Consider the following 20,403-nt stretch of genomic DNA (forward strand, 5'->3'; position numbering starts at 1 on the left):
AAAGCGATGCTTCAGAAGGTTCAAGGATGAAAGAGTAAAGGCACAAAAAGGGTGCAATTATATTGCTTAGTGTAATCTTTAAAACGCTAACTAGTGGGAATGAAGTAGAAGAGCAAATTTTGCAAAGAAATTTCAGAACATGGAAAAATCGTAGATGTGTTATGTGGTACTTCAATTACCCAAATATGGACTAGGCTAGTCGTAGTGTAGAGAGCACCAAAGGGCAAGCATTCTTTGATCGTGTGCAGTAGAGTTTTCTATAGCAGTATGTATCCAGTCTGAAAAGAAAGGAAGCACTACTGAATCTGGTTCTTTCGAACAACATATGCAAAGTTGAGCAAGTGTCAGTTAGGGAGTGTTTAATGAATAGTGATCGTTGTTTCATAAGGTTTAAGATGATGGTTGAAAATGATGAAGGATGAGCCAGAGGAGGAACGATTAACTGGTGGAAGAGCTGTCTTTAAGTGGGGCAAGAGAACAGCTGGTCTGGAACTAAAGATTGGTGGGAAAAACTGTAGCTGTATATGGACTACTTTTAAAGAAGGGATGGCCCTGGCACAATTGGGGTATATTCCCTCAAAAAGGAAAAGTAGAGCTAATAAACTCAGAGCTTATTGAATGAGAAATAAAATAGATAAGATAAGGGAGCATATGTCTGCTTCTGACAAATGCCAGGTAGAAAATACAACCAAGCTGAAGTTCAGAAGGGAGGTGAAAAAGCAATTATAAGTAGCCAAGGGGGATTATGAATAAAAGCTAGCAGTTAATATTAAAGGGATGCCAAAAGCTCCCAAACTGTTCCTAAAAAACAACCCAGCAATTACAGACCAGTCAGTTTAACTTCAGTGGTAGAAAGCTCCTAAAATCGATTATTTTGGATAGAATTAGTAGTCATGTGGAAAAAGGTGGGTTGTTTAGGAAGGGGCAGCAGAGTTTTCAAAAGGGGAAATAGAATTTGATTAACTTGCTGGAGTTGTTTTTTGAAGAGGTAACGGAGTTGATGCTGTAGATGTGTACCTGGGTTTTTAAAAGGCACTCAATACAATTCCATGTAACAAACCTGAGAGAATTTATTGTTCATGAAATGAAAGAATCTGTTGCAACCTGGATTTAACGGCTAAGTGATTTGAAACAAAGAGAGTGATGATCGGTGGATTAATTTTGGGCTGGAGGAAGGTTTGTAGTGGAGTTCGCCAGTTGTCAGTATTGGGAGCCTTACATTTCCTGATTTTTATATTGATCATGTAGCTCCTAGTGTGCAGGAGACCGTTTCCATGTTTGCAGATGGTACAAAACTTGGAAACATTGTAAATTATGAGGGGTGCATTATGAAACTACAAAAGGATGTTGACAAGTTGCTGGAGTAGACTGTAAAATGGTTCCTTCTAATAAAATGATCGAGAACAAGAAAGCACAGATGTAAATTAATTAGCAAAAGAAGCAAGTATGATATGGCAGAAGATTTTCCCCGTGATTAATTAGGGTTTGGGCTGCACTGTATGGGACCATGGTGGAAATAGCTGCATAAATTCAACAAGGATCATTTGACGGCATCTTTCAAACCTGTGCCCATTTCTGTCTAGAAGAACAAGATATATGGGAACACCACCATCTACAAATTCCTGTTGGAAACCTATCAAACGGTGTTGCTGGGTCAAAATCCTAGAATTCTGTCCCTAATGGTATTGTTGGCCTACTGAAACCAACGAACTGTAGCTGTTTCAAGAAAGCATCTCAACACAATCTTCTCAAGTGCAGCTAGAGATGCTGGACCAGCCTGTAATGCCTACATCTCGTGAATTAATTTTGAAAATGTGGTGTAAGGAGAATTTTGCTGTAGTACAAATGGCTTTCAGATGTTTGAAAGATAGTTTATTAAGTATCAGGAAAGTTTTTACACTCTGTTCAGGTAATTAAGGTATCAGATGTTGTGTTATTTTGGCAATTCGTATTTTATATGCAATTGCCCATACTTAATCCATTTCTGTTTGAAAGAATATCATTTAAGCAATTAGAAATGTTTATGTTTGTATCAGGCATGTTATTACTTACTTTTTGTCAACATGTCCTTTGAAAACGTACATTCTTTAGCTTGGATAACCAAGTTAAGGAATGGACTTTGCTTTATGTTCAAAACCCATTTCATTTTAATTTAAATTATAATTTCCTCTTACTTTATTATTTATGTTTAAAGTCAAACATTTCAGTGCAGATAGTAACAAATTTTGCTGGATTGGACTGTAATCTGAAATATGCTGGGAATTTTTTTTACATGGAAGGGAGCACCTAAAATTTGAAGCAAGCATTAGTGTGCCAAACTTTTAACTCCACTAATGCTTTGATTTTGACAGAAGTCTGAATTTTTCCAGGCCTCAGAGCTGCATGTATCATGGTGCAAAATATCAGAAATACTGCAAAAATGAAAACATAATGAAAATATGATCTGAATTCTCCCCTCTTTTGTCAATTGCCGTTGAGGTTCTCATTTTTTATTTAAAATAAAGCCACAAAAATAAATACAAAAACAAAAATCTTAGACACAGATCTGTTGCATCCTTCAATCTGCCTCATACGTCACAAGTAATTGTACAGAAACTGAAGTTTGTTACTTGTCTTTTTTGTTTTTTTTTCAGAGAGCTGTTTTAAACATGCTTTTAATGTAATTACTTTTTAAGTCATAATGCCAGAGGTGATGATTGTTTAGCCGTTCAACAAGACAGAATGGTAGTGCATGTGTATATATAATCTTGCAAATAAGTATATAGTTGGCAGTTTTTTTTCAGAAACAGAATTTGCTGGAGAAGCTCAGCAAATCACACAGCATCTGTGGAAAGAAATCAGAGCTTTGCATCGAGTGACCCTTCCTCAGAACTGATGGTAGCTAGGAGAATGTCGGTTTATTTGTAGAAGATAGGATGTGTGGAGGGGCGTAAGGAGCAAATGATAGGTGGGAAAAGAGCCAAAGAGAGAGAAGAATAGTTGGATTGACAAAGGAGTGGATAAGGATCTGGCTAGGAGGGTGAACAGCTATTATTAGGGACTGTTAGTGGCTAACAATGGGTTTGTGTAATAGCAAGGTCTGGTACTTAGGGGTGAGGTAAGAACATGGGGGAGCTCAAGCCCTAAAGTTGTTGAAGTCGTTATTAAGTCCAGAAGGCTGCAAAATCCCCAGGTGGAAAATGAAGTACTGTTCTTCCAGCTAGCACTGAGTTATGTTGGAGCACTGCAGCAAGCCTGAGACAGATGCTGGCCAGGGCACAGGGTGGTGTATTGAAGTGGCTGGCAATTTGAAGCTCGGAGTCTCTTTTGCGGACACAATGCAGATGTTCTGTGAAGCGGTCATCCAGTCTACGCTTGGTTTCCTCAATGTAGATGAGACCACATTAGGAGCACTGAATGCAGCAAACTAGATTGTATGAAGTGCAGATGAAGTGCTGTTTCACCTGCAAAGTGTGTTTGGGTCCTTGGATACTCAGGAGGGAGGAAGTAAACGGACAAGTGTTAAACCTTCTACAGTCGCAGGGGGGCAGGTATCAATGTGTAGGGGGTGTTTTGGGAGTGAAGGGAGAGTGGACCAGGGTGTCTGGAGGAAATGGTCCCCACAGAACCTTGACAAGGGAGGGGAGGAGGACAATATATGGTGTCATCCTACTGGAAGTGGCAGAAATGTCAGCTAATGATGACATTTGGTCTCATCATAGATGTGCATATCTTTTTGCCCCTCTGAAGGTGGCATTCATTTCCACTGGCACAGAGAGGTCCATTGTACTAATTCAGTTTCTGTTCTTATTTACAGCATCCACAATTCTTCCAGTTTTTTTTTGAACGGTTTATTTGTCTTGTTGCAGAGGACAGGGTAGAAGAGAGTCCTAATAGATTGTTTTGTTTAATTTTATTTTTCAACACAGACAAACAAATCAGAGTCACAAGGAATGGCAAATGCTGAACTAAAGGTGAAACTGGGCTTTGTGGAGAGTCTTAAATGAGGCAAGATGAAGAGGTAGAGTCCCTGAAAAAAAATCCCAAAGTAGGTGGTTGCTGCCTTTGATAATGAATGACCTAAAGGAAGACTGACTTACAGGACTTGTAAACACCTGCTAGGAGACAAGGAATCATAATACGTCAGCCTGGATGGGATGGTTGAGCAGTGCAGTTTGATGTGGGATACTTAGATTCGAAATGTGAAAATTCAAAATTAGCAATGTGAAATGTTCACAAGAATGTTTCAATATTGGTAATTCATGGCTTTTCACAAACTCTCTTGCAGAAACAGAAGGACAGGGACAAATACAGGCAACAAAAAATCAAGAAATCTTTGGACTTGTCATCTACAGATCCATCTCTCACTGTGACAACTGAAAAGGTAAATGTTTTAAAATCTGAGTGGTTCAGTAGATTGGTTTGATGTTATGAAATCCCAAGTGTAAACCAGATTTTACAATTGTCTCATTTTTATGGCAATTCTTCAATATTTTGTGGTCAGTCTGTTAAGCCTTCATACAAGTTAAGCAGTTTAACATGCATTTTGCCCCATAATGTTCTAAGTAATAAATTGGGCGTTTCAATTTTTCTTGCTTTTATAGACTGAAGGATCAAGGTAACTTTTGGTGGACATTTGGTCTCATCATAGATGTGCATATCTTTTTTGCACCTCTCTGAAGGTGGGGTTCAGTTCCATGGGCACAGAGAGGTACTTTGTACTAACTCAATTGACTTTATTAGATTTTAAGCAGATTTCACAGGCTGAATTCCATGAACTCATGGGGCGGGTTGGCACATGGATTGAAGGGTCAAACTGGATGCCTTGATGTGGGCATTGTTGCAAGGTATCTGTTGAAAGTTCACGCTGCATTGCTGGTTATCTGAGAGTGACCTAACCAAACAGGGTGGCCTCACATTTGATGTTTACGCTCCCGATGAAACCCAGCCTCTCGGGTAATTCGAATGCCATTGTTAGGTTCTGAGATTGAAATTTTCTTCCCTTAATCAGTGAATAAATGAAAGAAAAGTAATTTCAAACAGCAGTGAAAGGTTGGAAACTATAATTTCCTATCCTTATTTGAGAGATCCTCCACTAACGTGTGCAAAAGCAGATAGATTTAAAATAATTGGGGAGTTCTGATGTATTCCCAGTTGGAGGCAATAATTATAACATACATACCCCATGTATGCAAAAGTACAAAAGTAGTTTTAAAATTTTCAGCAATTTTTAAATGATTAGGTGCATCTCCTCTTTTTAATTAGTGTTTCAGAGCCTCAGTATAAATTGTGTTGAATCGAAAGTAAGCATGAGTTTGTGTTTTCCTGTGTAACCTAAATTTGTAATAGCCTGCATGACTGTAGTTGGTGTAGATAAGTTTATTGTTCTCAATTGCATTAATTGTTTGCATGATTGTTTTGCATGCAGTATCGTGGGGATTTGAACTATATTGGTAATTCTGTTTTGGTTCAAGTGGTGTTCCAGTTAAATATTAGGATGTTTTTAAGCTCTGTACTTTCTTTAACCATAAATGTTTAGAATTATACAAGCAGTAGCAGTGGGTTTATATCGGGATCCTTGAAGAGACTGGAAGAAACGACTGCTAGATTTACAAATGCAAATTTCCAGGAAGTATCAACTCATCCTTCATGTGGGAATGAAAATACTGAGGTTAAAGCGAAGAAGTCAGGAGGACACAGTTCCAGTCAGAGGGGAAGAAAACCAGGTGTTAGAAAAAATTCGACTTGTTCTTTTGTTCCAACAGGATCTACAAGTCCTTTTCCACAAGGTATGCTTACATTAACAAAATGTTCGGCAATTTTTTTTCTGACCGGCGAATTAACGTATGTAGGAAAGTGTAATTTGGAAGGCAATAAATATTTGCTAGCTTTTGTGTGTTGGCTAATAAGTTGAACACACTCCAATTGTATTTAGCTTAAAAAAATCAAAATTCTGCTTCGGGTTTGGACATCGTGCACTTAAAACAGTTTAAAAAAAATGTTGTATTGATGGAATAGTTGAGAATTAGAACAGATATTTGTAACAAAGCATGACTAAATAGTTTACACAATTCATTGTATATTTTGAGTTTTATGATAATTTTCAGTATAATTCCAAATATATTTTCAATGTTGAACTGTCATAATTTGATTCAATTACGGCTTGAATTGTAAATTTTGGATAATATGAAAGTATATGCTTTATACATTGGAATAATTAGATTAATTAAGCCATAATGAATGTAAAATATGCATTCTATGTAGTTTATACAGTATAATATAGTTTAGGATATATGAACTTTGGAAGTATCTTTAGTAAGAGTTATGAATTGTAGAGCACACAGTTGAAAAGGTTGTTAATTAAAGGTGTGTCACAGATAATTGTTTGGAACAATGTAAGATGAATTCCGATCATGTAAGAAGCATATTGTCAAAACAAATTAAGATGGCTTAGTTGCAGTTTTTACTTTTGTAAATAATGTACTTGACAAGACTGTACTTGCAATAATATTTTTAAATATGGAGCTGCTGTAACCATCACTTGCTGATTTGTATACCAGTACTACTTAAGCAAGACTAAAAACAACTTCATATACCTCTGCAAAACCCAACAAACATGTGAACTGCAAACAACCTTGGGAATTTCAGTGGCAAATTACGTTGGATCCTTGCTGTGTGCATGTGAAAGAGTGAGGGAGGTGGGGTATAAAGAGGGGAGAAGAAAGATTTGTATGAGAAGGGACTATGCATTTGTAGTTTTCTGACCAATACTGGTTATACACTGTTCTTTAAATTTCTACAACCAAATTAAAGTTTAAAAATGAAAGTAACATTTGTGCAACCTAAGTTTCCACAGCGTCTCTAACTTTAGTGGATCTAGCATACTATAAAACCAAATGAACAATATGGCACAGGACTGCTGTTCTTAGGTAGTCAATATCTTTCGCATTACTTCCTTGGAACAGGGTATTGAAATAAATATTGTATGCTCAAATAAAATTTGACTGTGAAACAGAAAAACTCTTATTCATTATTTAAAATTATTTTTCTTCTAAAAATTTGTATTTCAGCCTAGTAAACATCCAAATTAGCACATGATTTCAAAATTCGATGTTTTCATTTGTTGGTTCTGACAATTGTGCTGGTTTCTACATCTAATTTTTCAGGTTATGGAGTATATGGAAGTAACAATAATTCGATCCATAGTTCTGATTGTTATCACTTGCAATTTCGAAACAACAAAATTGTGTGAACTATGTACATTACAAGGTCAACATCATAGAGTTATACAGCATGGAAACGGACCCTTCGACTCAACTCAATTGTGCCAAACAAGTTTCCTAAACTGAACTAGTCTTGTTTGGTCCATGTCCCTCGATCTTCCCTTTCCACATACCTGTCCACATGTCTTTTAAATGTTGTAATTGTAGTCACCTCTACCACTTCTTCTGGTAGCTTGTTCCAATTACACTTTGTCCTTCATGTGAAAAAGATGACCTTCCAGTCCCTTTTCAATCCTTCCCCTCTTACTTTAAACTTATGCCCCCTCATTTGGAATCCCCCACCCTGGGGTAAAGACCTTGGCTATTCACCTTATCTGTGCCAGTCATGATTTCAAAAACCTCCTAAGGTCACCCCTCAGCTTCCTGCACTCCAGGGAAAAAGGTCCCAGCCTATCCAGTCTCTATTTGTAATTTAAACCCTCCAGTCCCAACAGCACCCTTGTAAATCTTTTTTGCATCCTTTCCAGTTTAATAACATCCTTCTTATAGCAGATGACCATAATTATACACTGTTCTGCAAATGCGGCTTTACTAATGTCTTGTACAGCCATAATATGATGTTCCAACTCCTGTACCCATTGCTCTCACGAATGAAGGGAAGTGTGCAAAACATGTTCTTCACCACCCTGTCTACATGTGTTGCCACTTTCAAGGAACTATCTGCCTGAATCCCTAGGTCTCACTGTTTGACAGTGCTCCTCAGGATCTTACTACTAACTGTGTAATTCCTGCCCTGGCTTGCATCTTACCAAAATGCAACACCTTGTATTTATCTGAATTAAACTCCATCTGCCCTTCGTTTGCTCACTGACCCAGTTGATCAAGATCCCATTGTAATCTTAGAAAACTATCTTCACTATCCACTATAACATCAATTTTGGTGTCATCCACGAACTTACTATCCATGCCCCCTACATTCCATCAAAATCATTTATGTAAGTGACAAACAGCAGTGGACCTAGGCACTGATCCTTGTGACGCACCGCTGGTCACAAGCCTTGTCTGAGCAACAGCCCTCTATCACCACCCTCTGCCACTGTGCCTTAATCTCACCTCTTCAAAAAAACTCAATGAAGTTGGAGAGAGAGAATTTCCCATGCCCAAAGTTCTTGTCTATTCAAATGCATGTGGATCCTGTGTCTCAGAATCCCCTCCAACAACTTACCCACCACTGAAGTCAGGCTTACCGGTTTGTAGTTCCCTGGTTTTTCCTTGCAGCCTTTCTTAAATAATGGCACCACATTACCCACCCTCTTGTCTTGCAGTACCTCACCAGTGACTGTCAGTGATACACATCTTTGCTAGGGGTCCCTCAATTTCTTCCCTAGCTTCCCATGATGTCCTGGAATATACTTGATGATGTCCTGGGGATTTATCTATTTGGAGATTTCCAGCACCATCTCTTCTGTAATCTTGATTATTTTCAAGACATCATTATTTATTTCCCTGAGTTACTTTGCTTCCACATCTTTCTCCACAGTAAATACTGATGTGAAATGCTTGTTTAATATCTTTCCCAACTCCTGTGGTTCCACGTGTAGATAGCTTCATTGATCTTTAAGGGGCCTTATTCTCTCCCTGGCTGCTCTTTTGCCCTTAATATACTGACAGAAGAATCTCTTTATGGATTCTTCTTAATTTATCTGCCTGAGCTATTTTATGTCCCCTTTTTGCCTCCCTGATTTCCGTTTTAAGTGTACGCCAACACCACTCAAGTGATTTACTTGATCATATGCTTCCTCCTTTCTCTTGACCGGAACCTCATATTTCAAGTCTCTATTTCTACCAGCCTTGCCCTTCACACTAACAGGAATATACTGTCTCCGAACTCTCTCTCTCTCCCTTTGAAAGGCTCCCACTTGCCAAATGTCCCTTTTACCTATGAACAGCTTCCTTCTATCAACTTTTGAGCGTTCTTGTTTAATAAATCAAAATTGGCCTTGCCCAGTTTTGAACTTTAACTTACCTGGCCTGTTCTTTTCCATAACTATTTTAAAATGAATAGAATTATGGTCACTGGTTCCCAAATGCTCCCCCACTAACACCTCAGTCACTTGCCGTACCTTGTTTTTCAATAGGAAGTTGAGTTTTGCTTCTTCTCTAATAGGCAATCTACACACTGATTGAGAAAGTGTTCTTGAACACTAAACAAATTCCTCCCCATCCAAACCTTTAACACCACACTAGTCCCAGTCTATGGAAAGTTAAAATCCCCTACTATTACAGCCCTCTCTCAGTTCTACAGCTATCTCTGATCTCCTTACATACTTGCTCCTCAATTTCCTGCTGTCTATTGGGGGCCTAGAGGAAAACCTCATCCAAATGATCTCTCACTTCTTATTGCTCAGTTCGACTCATAGCTTCACTGGACAATCCCTCTAAATACTGCTGCGATGTCTTCCCCAATCAAAAATGCTACTCGCCCTCCTCGCCTCCCCTCTAGTCTTTCTGTATCATCTAAAACTCACAATGTTGAGCTGCCAGTCCTGTTTCCCTCTCAGCCATGTTACTGTAATAGGTATAATATCCTAGTCCCATGTTTTCATCCATGCCCTGAGTTTCTATGCTTTATCTGCCAGATTGAAATAAATGCTGTTAAATTCACTAGTTTTCCCTCATTCTCTGCTGTGCTCTTGCCTGCCTTGCCTATTTAACTTGCTGTCTTTAACTTCTGTGCCAGGCTCAACCTTCTCTCTTGTCTCACTGCTGCTCAGCACCCCAAACCCCCTGCTAGACTAGTTTAAATCCTCCTGAGCAGTTCTAGCAAATGTCTCTGCCAGGATATTGGTTCCCTCGAGTTTAGGTGCAACCTGTCCCTCCTGTAAGGGGCCAATTCTGCTCCAGAAGAGATCCAAATAATTCAAGAATCTGAAACCCTACCTCCTGCACAGTTGTTGAGTCACGCATTCAACTGCCCTCTCCTCCTATCCCTACTGTCGCTAACACGTGACACTGGGAGTAATCCAGAGCTTAATACCCTTGAGGTCCTACTTTTTAAGCTTCTGTCTAACTCCCTATTTTCCATTCTACAAGACCTCCATTCATTTTTCTACCTGTATCGTTTGTACCAATGTGTACAATAACCTATGGCTTTACATGCTCGTCTCTGAGAATTTGCTGCAAATGCTCCAAGGTATGTTTGACCCTGCCACCAAGGAGGCAACTTACCATCCTGGAGTTGTGCTCGTGGCTGCAGTAAGACATGTCTGTATCCCTAACTAGTGAGACCATTATCACAATTGGTTGCTTGTCTTTGTGATATTCTGCTGTACAGCAGAGCTAGTCATAATACCAAACAGCCATGGCTGTTGCTGCTATTTTCCCCTGAGAGGCTGTCCTCCACAACTCTAAAAATTGTATACCTGTTTGAGAAGAGAAATAGCCACAACAGACTCCTATGGTATGGTAGCACAGTGGTTAGCATTGCTGTGTCATAGCACCACAGACCTGGATTTGATTCCAGCCTCAGGTGACTGTGACATTTGCACATTCACCCTGTGCCAACATGCATTTCTGTCAGGTGTTCTGGTTTCCTCCCACAGTCTAGTGATGTGCATGTTAGGTGGATTGTCCACGCTGACTGTAGTGTCCAGGGATGTGTATGCCTGGTGGGCTAACCATGGGAAATGTGGTGTTACAGAGATAGAGTGAAGGGATGGGTCTGTGTCGGATGATGTTTGGAGGGTTGATGTGGACCAGATAGGCCAAATGGCCTCTTTTCGCACTCCAGGGACTTCATGACTCTTCTAGGTCTGTGAATGAATCTTTGAAAGAGTGCGCTGCCTGTTGCAGTATCATCCTCTTATGCTACTCAAAGCAATACGTTGCTATCATTTACCTGTGAACAATCTCCAGCATTTGATTGTTTGCACAACTGAACTTGTACTTTCTCAGCTTACAACCGAATACTTCTGTCTGGAACTTTCAAACTAAGCCTTTTACACTGAGGTAACTTATTTCTATCTTTTCTGTATGAAGTCCTTGTGCCAGGAGAACTGTGTTCTTATGGTAACTTCAGTTAAGATTTCTGCAAATTGAAGTCATAACGTTTTCAAGCAGTACTTGTTTTTTTGTTGTTCCCTAAGCAAAACAAGATCAATCCCTGATGACTAGACCTAAAGGTAGGCTAAGGCTCTTCAATGTTTATTATGCCCCTCATAAAACTCTCCTAATGCAAACAAATTCACATTCATATTTCAGAAACTAGCTGTCCCATACTGGTTTTAAAAAAAAACTCATAGTTTCATAAATACTGTCATGTTAGTCATTAAATCCTCTCGTACACGTAGGTGCAAACCCATATGCTGTTAGTACAGTTTTAGTTCAAAGCCTTGGATTTTGTATGAAAATGTTTAGGAAATCTCCACATCACACGGACAGCAAAGAAAGTTGAGAGGGGACTGATAGAGGCCCACAGGATTATGAGGGGGATGGATAAGGTGGCCATAAAGGCATTTTTCTCCTTGGTGGAGGGGTCAGTAACTCGTGAGCATAACCTTCCACCACTCAAATCTATCTTAAATTTTAAGAAGAGAGCTGAGAATTATTTTCATCCACAGCATAGCTCGGTTTGGAACTAACTGCCAGAAAGGCTGGCTGAGTCATTAACTCTCAACAGTATTTAGATATTTACTAGTTGCCATATGGCCCAAGAGCCCAAATTTGACTGGTATAGACAGGATATGCCAAATGGCCACCTTTTATGTTGTGAGCTCTTAAGAATGAGTCAGAAAGGGTATAATAGTGCTTATGGAGGTATTTTGTGAGCCTCCGAGTTGTGAGAGAGGTACGAGTAGCAATCAGGCAGGTAAACCACAGACATACAATAACTCATATTCCTTCTTTAATAACCCTGTTGAGAGCAGGTGTGACTTGAACATGGTTCAGAGGTAAGGATGCTATAGGAACCCTGGGATCAGGGTATATGCTTAAGAGATTGAAGCCGGAGTGGACAGGGTAAAAATTAATGGGAAGGATATTTAGGAAAGACTGTTTATTCTTAAGGTGGTTTAGTTATTGTCACAACTCCCTCTAATAACCTGCTGGAAATTGAGCCTCACTATTCTTGGAGGCATCATAATATTTAAAATTTAAGGAGTCTGCCAGATTTCCCATTTGCCTGCCTCTACACCAATGTTGGCAGAAAACATGGACCAATAGAAACTACTATTTATTAGAAGTAAGTAGGACTCATGGTGTAGATATTAGCTTATTGGCATGGATAGAAGATTGACTGGATAATTAAATAAACGAGTTGGACCATTATACTTCAATTGTACAGAGAAGGGAGTGAAATGGTATGCTGGAATGCAAGATAATAAAATGTGAGGCTGGATGAACACAGCAGGCCAAGCAGCATCTCAGGAGCACAAAAGCTGACGTTTCGGGCCTAGACCCTTCATCAGAGAGGGGGATGGGGGGAGGGAACTGGAATAAATAGGGAGAGAGGGGGAGGCGGACCGAAGATGGAGAGTAAAGAAGATAGGTGGAGAGGGTGTAGGTGGGGAGGTAGGGAGGGGATAGGTCAGTCCAGGGAAGACGGACAGGTCAAGGAGGTGGGATGAGGTTAGTAGGTAGCTGGGGGTGCGGCTTGGGGTGGGAGGAAGGGATGGGTGAGAGGAAGAGCCGGTTAGGGAGGCAGAGACAGGTTGGACTGGTTTTGGGATGCAGTGGGTGGGGGGGAAGAGCTGGGCTGGTTGTGTGGTGCAGTGGGGGGAGGGGATGAACTGGGCTGGTTTAGGGATGCAGTAGGGGAAGGGCAGATTTTGAAACTGGTGAAGTCCACATTGATACCATATGGCTGCAGGGTTCCCAGGCGGAATATGAGTTGCTGTTCCTGCAACCTTCGGGTGGCATCATTGTGGCAGTGCAGGAGGCCCATGATGGACATGTCATCAAGAGAATGGGAGGGGGAGTGGAAATGGTTTGCGACTGGGAGGTGCAGTTGTTTGTTGCGAACTGAGCGGAGGTGTTCTGCAAAGCGGTCCCCAAGCCTCCGCTTGGTTTCCCCAATGTAGAGGAAGCCGCACCGGGTACAGTGGATGCAGTATACCACATTGGCAGATGTGCAGGTGAACCTCTGCTTAATGTGGAATGTCATCTTGGGGCCTGGGATGGGGGTGAGGGAGGAGGTGTGGGGACAAGTGTAGCATTTCCTGCGGTTGCAGGGGAAGGTGCCGGGTGTGGTGGGGTTGGAGGGCAGTGTGGAGCGAACAAGGGAGTCACGGAGAGAGTGGTCTCTCCGGAAAGCAGACAGGGGAGGGGATGGAAAAATGTCTTGGGTGGTGGGGTCGGATTGTAAATGGCGGAAGTGTCGGAGGATAATGCGTTGTATCCGGAGGTTGGTGGGGTGGTGTGTGAGAACGAGGGGGATCCTCTTGGGGCGGTTGTGGCGGGGGCGGGGTGTGAGGGATGTGTCGCGGGAAATGCGGGAGACGCGGTCAAGGGCGTTCTCAATCACCGTGGGGGGAAAGTTGCGGTCCTTAAAGAACTTGGACATCTGGGATGTGCGGGAGTGGAATGTCTTATCGTGGGAGCAGATGCGGCGGAGGCGGAGGAATTGGGAATAGGGGATGGAATTTTTGCAGGAGGGTGGGTGGGAGGAGGTGTATTCTAGGTAGCTGTGGGAGTCGGTGGGCTTGAAATGGACATCAGTTACAAGCTGGTTGCCTGAGATGGAGACTGAGAGGTCCAGGAAGGTGAGGGATGTGCTGGAGATGGCCCAGGTGAACTGAAGGTTGGGGTGGAAGGTGTTGGTGAAGTGGATGAACTGTTCGAGCTCCTCTGGGGAGCAAGAGGCGGCGCCGATACAGTCATCAATGTACCGGAGGAAGATGTGGGTTTGGGGCCTGTGTAGGTGCGGAAGAGGGACTGTTCCATGTAACCTACAAAGAGGCAGGCATAGCTGGGGCCCATGCGGGTGCCCATGGCCACCCCCTTAGTCTGTAGGAAGTGGGAGGAGTCAAAAGAGAAGTTGTTGAGTGTGAGGACGAGTTCAGCTAGGCGGATGAGAGTGTCGGTGGAGGGGGCCTGGTCGGGCCTGCGTGACAGGAAGAAGCGGAGGGTTTTTTCCAGGAAGGTGAGGGATGTGCTGGAGTTTTTTCCAGGAAGGTGTCTGCTTTCCGGAGAGACCACTCTCTCCGTGACTCCCTTGTTCGCTCCACACTGCCCTCCAACCCCACCACACCCGGCACCTTCCCCTGCAACCGCAGGAAATGCTACACTTGTCCCCACACCTCCTCCCTCACCCCCATCCCAGGCCCCAAGATGACATTCCACATTAAGCAGAGGTTCACCTGCACATCTGCCAATGTGGTATACTGCATCCACTGTACCCGGTGCGGCTTCCTCTACATTGGGGAAACCAAGCGGAGGCTTGGGGACCGCTTTGCAGAACACCTCCGCTCAGTTCGCAACAAACAACTGCACCTCCCAGTCGCAAACCATTTCCACTCCCCCTCCCATTCTCTAGATGACATGTCCATCATGGGCCTCCTGCACTGCCACAATGATGCCACCCGAAGGTTGCAGGAACAGCAACTCATATTCCGCCTGGGAACCCTGCAGCCATATGGTATCAATGTGGACTTCACCAGTTTCAAAATTTCCCCTTCCCCTACTGCATCCCTAAACCAGCCCAGTTCATCCCCTCCCCCCACTGCACCACACAACCAGCCCAGCTCTTCCCCCCCACCCACTGCATCCCAAAACCAGTCCAACCTGTCTCTGCCTCCCTAACCGGCTCTTCCTCTCACCCATCCCTTCCTCCCACCCCAAGCCGCACCCCCAGCTACCTACTAACCTCATCCCACCTCCTTGACCTGTCCGTCTTCCCTGGACTGACCTATCCCCTCCCTACCTACACCCTCTCCACCTATCTTCTTTACTCTCCATCTTCGGTCCGCCTCCCCCTCTCTCCCTATTTATTCCAGTTCCCTCCCCCCATCCCCCTCTCTGATGAAGGGTCTAGGCCCGAAACGTCAGCTTTTGTGCTCCTGAGATGCTGCTTGGCCTGCTGTGTTCATCCAGCCTCACATTTTATTATCTTGGAATCTCCAGCATCTGCAGTTCCCATTATCTCTGCTGGAATGCAGTCAGGTTACAATTAGATCAGCCGTTATCTTACTGAATGATTGAGCAGCTTATTCTTCTCAGTTTGTGAACTCCTACATAATTTATAGAATGAAGCAAGTCGTGAAAGCGTACAAAATGGTAACTTGTTTTTTTAAAAAGACTAAATCTATGAAGACTGAAAAATAATCTTGGGAAAATAGAGATCAAGCTAAAAGGCCATTATCTGGAAGAGGTTTCACAGTTTAAGTACAGGGGAAACACCTTGATTGTGCCATAAAAAGTCAAAGCTAGATGAACGATATCAAAGAATATTTCTTCAATCCTTAAGAATTTTTCAAGACTGTAATGTTAGAGATCTTGAGGAAAGGATGTATCAACAAGTGATTTTTGCATGCTTTGAATGGGGCAGAAGCATAAATCTTGTGAAAGTGGACATCTAAAGTTTTAAATTTTAAATTGTTGCTAGGGTAGCATGGAGTGGGTCAGTTCGAGAAGACATGAGCAGTTAAGTTGTTCTTGTGTTGGAGGAGCAGCAAAGATTGAGTCATTGGGTAATATTGAATAGAAAGTGGCCCTTCAACCCACCATGTCTTATGGCAACCAACAGATGCCAAACTAAACTAATCCCATTAACCTACTGTGCTCTGACATTCTAAGTACTCATCCAGATGCTGCTTAAATGTCGAGTGTGCCTGCTTCTTCACCCTCTCAGCATGTTCCATATTTCTACCTCCCTTTGGGTGAAAAGATTTTTTTTCTTCAGAACTCATTTAAACCACTTACTCCTCAGCTTAATCTTACACTGTTTGTTCTTAGACATGCCTGCCATGGGGAAAATATTCTCACTATTTACTCTGTTTATGCCCCCACAATTTTGTATATGTCAATCAGATGTTCCGCTCAGCCTCCTCTGCTCCAAGGAAAATAAACCCAGCCTATCCAGTCTCTCCCCATAACCAAGACTATTCATTCCAGGCAACATTCTGTTGAATCTCCTCCACACCCGCTCCAGTTGCTTCTGCACCCTTCTGACAGTGTGGTGATCCGAACTGCGCACAGTATTCCATCTGTGGCACAACCAATGTTGAATAATGAGACTCCCTTGCTCCTATGTTCTATGTCCCACATGGTGAAGTCAAGCACCCCATATACCTCCTTCACCACCCTGTCTGCCTGTGCTGTCAGCTTCAGGGATCTTTGGACTTGTACACCAAAGCCCCTTTGTTCCTTAGTACTCCCTAGGGACCTACTATTCATTGCATATGTCCTTCCCTTATTGGACCTCCCAAAATGCATCACTTCACACGATTAAATTCCACCTGTAATTGATTGTAGGCTGAGACCATCCTGTTCGTGATCAACAGCACCCGCAATTTTCGACTGCAGACTTACTAATTGTACCTTCCACATTCACATCCAAGTCTTCAATGCACGTAACAAAAAAAACAAGGGCCCCACCATTTGTGGTGTACCACTGGCCCAGGCTTCCAATCACAAAAACATCCCTCCACAATTAACCTTGCCTCCTATTTGCAAGTTGGTTTAGGATCCAATTTACCAGCTTCCCTTGGATCTCATGGGCTCTTAGCTTTTGTACCAGTCACCTATGTGGGACCTTGTCAAAGGCTTTTCTGAAATCTTTGCAAACCATATCAACTGTACTACCATCGTTATTTTTAGTACTCTTTAGAAAAAGTCCTTAAATTATTCAGACAGAAACACTTTGTAGCAAATCCATGCTGACTATCCCTGATCAATCCCTACCTTTCGAAATGTTGTTTAATCCTGTTCTCAGATTTTTTTCCAATAATTTCCCTACCACTGATATCAGACTCACTGGTCTGTAATTACCTGGCCTTATTCCTACTGCCCTTCTTGAACAGAGGAACCATATTAGCTACCCTCCAGTAGTCTGGGCCTATGGTCAGAAAATTAAATACTTCTGCCAGCGCCCTGGCCGACTCCTCTGGCCCTAGGGATTTCTGCAATTTTATGCCTGCTGAAACATCTGATAATTCCTCCTTATTAATCTTAACGTTTTAGAACCTTACAGTCCTAATTGAAATCGTGGCTACAATTTGTTTTAGCCTGAGAATACTGTCTAGAAACAGTCATTTAGGACTTCACTCATATCAACTAGCTCCATACACAGGTTGCCCCTTTGATTTCTGTTGGGCCCCACTCTTTCTCTGGTAATTCTGGATATCGTTGAGGTGATTCATCAAGAAAAGGCAAAAGTATTTAATTTGCTATATTCCTAAGGCATGGTAACTGATTAAGGAGTTGATTGAAGGAAATTTATGAAGACCAAGATGGAGAAGTACAATGATGTAGAAAACTTGAAATTGAAAATGGGAGACTCACACAAGCAACTCAAACGAGTTAAGTTTTGTGGTGGTTTGGTGTATGACAAATGTAAAAAAAAAATTATGTAATGGTATTTACAAATTCATGATGACACAAGGTACTTGAGTGTTGATGAAGTATACAAGTATAGTCTTTCTCGTAATATGAAATTGAAGGGACACCTCACTTCCTGACCAGAGAACTATTCTATGCTAATGATGGTGACTAGTCGACCACGTGAGAATACAGCTACAGAGATTCCTGAAATAGCTCTCCCGTATCTGTAACTTGTTCTTCTGACAATTTGTCGAGAGAACTCTGGTTATGCCATAAGATATTGCATTTATGCTTCTAATAACACTGCAAATGCCCTTATAGGAATAGCATGTACTGCTCCCTTCCATGCTTGGACAAGACTCCCATTTTCAATTTCAAGTCTTGTAATGGCATTTCATTTCTCCACCCTGGTCAATATAAACTTCCTTTTGTCCTTTGATGCAGAACCTGATGCACCCTGACGGGGAGGAACCATCCCCCTCTGGTTAAAGTACGAATCTTGCTTGGAATAGAGCCAAACTCTTGGGAGTTTGGTCCAATCTGGCTTATAGGGCTATTGTTCTTAGCATCTTGATGACTGCCAATGGAACATGGGTGATTACAGTCATCAAGAAGCCCAACAATTTCTATGTTCATTGTGGCGGCATTATGGTATATACTGACAAGACAAATTTAAGTGTGCCAACCCCCTCCAAACTAAAGCTCCTAGGTCTATTAATACTAATCAAACAGAGTAGCTAGTTTGGTTTGTGAAGCGGGAAAATGGTTACGTACTAAAAGACTGTGTGGTGAGACAACTGAAGTCAGATCATAAGTAGGCTACTCATAATTATAAAGCAAGTATGCTTCAAAGTTTTAAATGCAAGTGCTAAACATTGATCCAATGATGTTGTTGGCTGATGACGCTTCCTGAGATTTTGCATGCACTACATTGGTACCTATCATGGCTTGACAGCATTCCCCAACATGAAAAATAACTCACCATGACAGTTAGCAACATGATGCGCAGCGCTGTCGCAGACCCTGGTTGCACCTCTTCAGTCATCATCTAAAACGAGCCATATTCAGCTTTCATAGATGTGTTGCCGATGCATGATGTTTTGTAATATGAAACACACATCTGCCAATTTGTGCACAATTAAGTCCCACCAATAGCAAACTTAATGACTTGCCTATTTGTTTTACCGGTGAATGAGGCATAAATTTTAGGATGCTCTGGGGAAGAACTTAAGTTCGCTTGGTAAAAATAATGCCATAGGAACAACTTCTATCTGATCGTGCAAACAAAATCTGGATTTAAGCATCTCATTTAAAAGATACCATCCAAAAAAAAAGGTGCAACCTTCAATTCTGCATTGGATTTTCAGTCTAATTTTATACTGAGGTCTCTGAAGTGAGAATCGAGCCCATAACTATCTGTATCAAGGTGATTGTGCTACATTAGAATTGGAACCTCATCTAAAAATATCTGTTGAATTTTACTAGGCATTTGTGTTTTATGAGTAAAGACTAGGTCAAAATGGTAACAAATAGTATTGATTATTGAATTTGAAGCTGTCTGTCTATTAACGGGGGCACAAATTCAGTAAATTCAATTTATCTTGAGTGAGCAATTGATGAGGGAAGCCTGAAATAACAACTTTGAATTTGCTGATGTTCATTAAGAGGAAAGTCAGACTTACAAAGAGTAGATAGTAGCTTTGGGGTACAGTCACTAGACTAGCAATTTGGAGGCTTGGATACGAGTTTAAATCTCCCTGTAGCACCTAATCAAGTTTAAATTTAATTCATAAAGCTGGAATGCACATGTTAGTCATGGTCATCATAAAATAATTCTTGACTATTGTCAAAACCCATCTGGTTGTCCTTATCTAGTCCTGCCTAGGTGAGATTCCAAACCCATAGCAATGTGGTTGACTTTTAAATGGCCTGTCTCACTTCAAAGGAAATTGGGGATGATCAACAAATGCTTGCTAGCTTTCCAGTGCCATCCATAAAATAATAAATTATATTAAAGATTATGAGAGAGACTCTGAGACCAGGCTTCCCGTAGTCTTTTTTTTGAAATGCAAATTTTTCTCAATGTTCTTTTCTCCCTTCCTCTGTCACTTTCTGTACATTCCTCTATTGCTCTTCCTTATTCTCCCTGCAACCCCCAGTTGCTGCTCCTCCGTTCTGCTGAGTAAAATATTGTAAATTTCGACAAGTGATCTTTACTCTTCTGACTGCTTATGAGCATATTTGAAAGACAGCGTATTTTACAAGTGACAGTCTCTTTGTTAATGGTATGAAAGCAGCAAGCACATTCTTCCAAACTCTGTTTTTCTGAGCAATTGTAATGAGAAAGGAGGCAAGAAAAAAACAGATGGCAAAGGTCTAAGATAAAGAAAACATTCCCAATATTTTTGTTTATCTTTCATATAGTTAATAGCCACATCACCAACTCACTTTATGACGTTAGAGAATCCGATTGTGAAACTTAGCTGCTTGGCATGTTTTTCTGGTGCTACAAATGCTATTTTTCCTTCAAAGTGGTGTCTGCAGTGTAAGTACGTTCTTCTGCTAGACCTGTCAAACATGATTTTAGACAAAAAAAACAAAGAACTGTGAATGATGGAAATCAGAAATTACTGAAAAACACAGCAGGTCAGGAAACATCTGCGGA

The 20,403-nt window shown here is 41.5% G+C and overlaps 1 protein-coding gene across 12 annotated transcripts in view; it reads left to right on the top strand.

The window, feature by feature from the left end:
* mllt10 (MLLT10 histone lysine methyltransferase DOT1L cofactor) overlaps positions 1-20,403 on the top strand; it is a 647,928-nt gene that overhangs the window by 119,532 nt on the left and 507,993 nt on the right. For 10 of the 12 annotated variants that reach the window (XM_059638794.1, XM_059638800.1, XM_059638789.1 and 7 more), the window contains 2 exons: positions 4,268-4,363; positions 5,519-5,768. In XM_059638794.1, the coding sequence (XP_059494777.1) occupies positions 4,268-4,363; positions 5,519-5,768 (346 nt within the window). Of the gene's footprint in view, positions 1-3,908; positions 4,001-4,267; positions 4,364-4,583; positions 4,691-5,518; positions 5,769-20,403 lie in introns of those variants that run through there. The other 2 variants (XM_059638814.1, XM_059638816.1) reach the window with 2 other exon arrangements.

Source organism: Stegostoma tigrinum, chromosome 2, assembly GCF_030684315.1.
Source record: "Stegostoma tigrinum isolate sSteTig4 chromosome 2, sSteTig4.hap1, whole genome shotgun sequence".
Taxonomy (NCBI): Eukaryota; Metazoa; Chordata; class Chondrichthyes; order Orectolobiformes; family Stegostomatidae; genus Stegostoma; species Stegostoma tigrinum.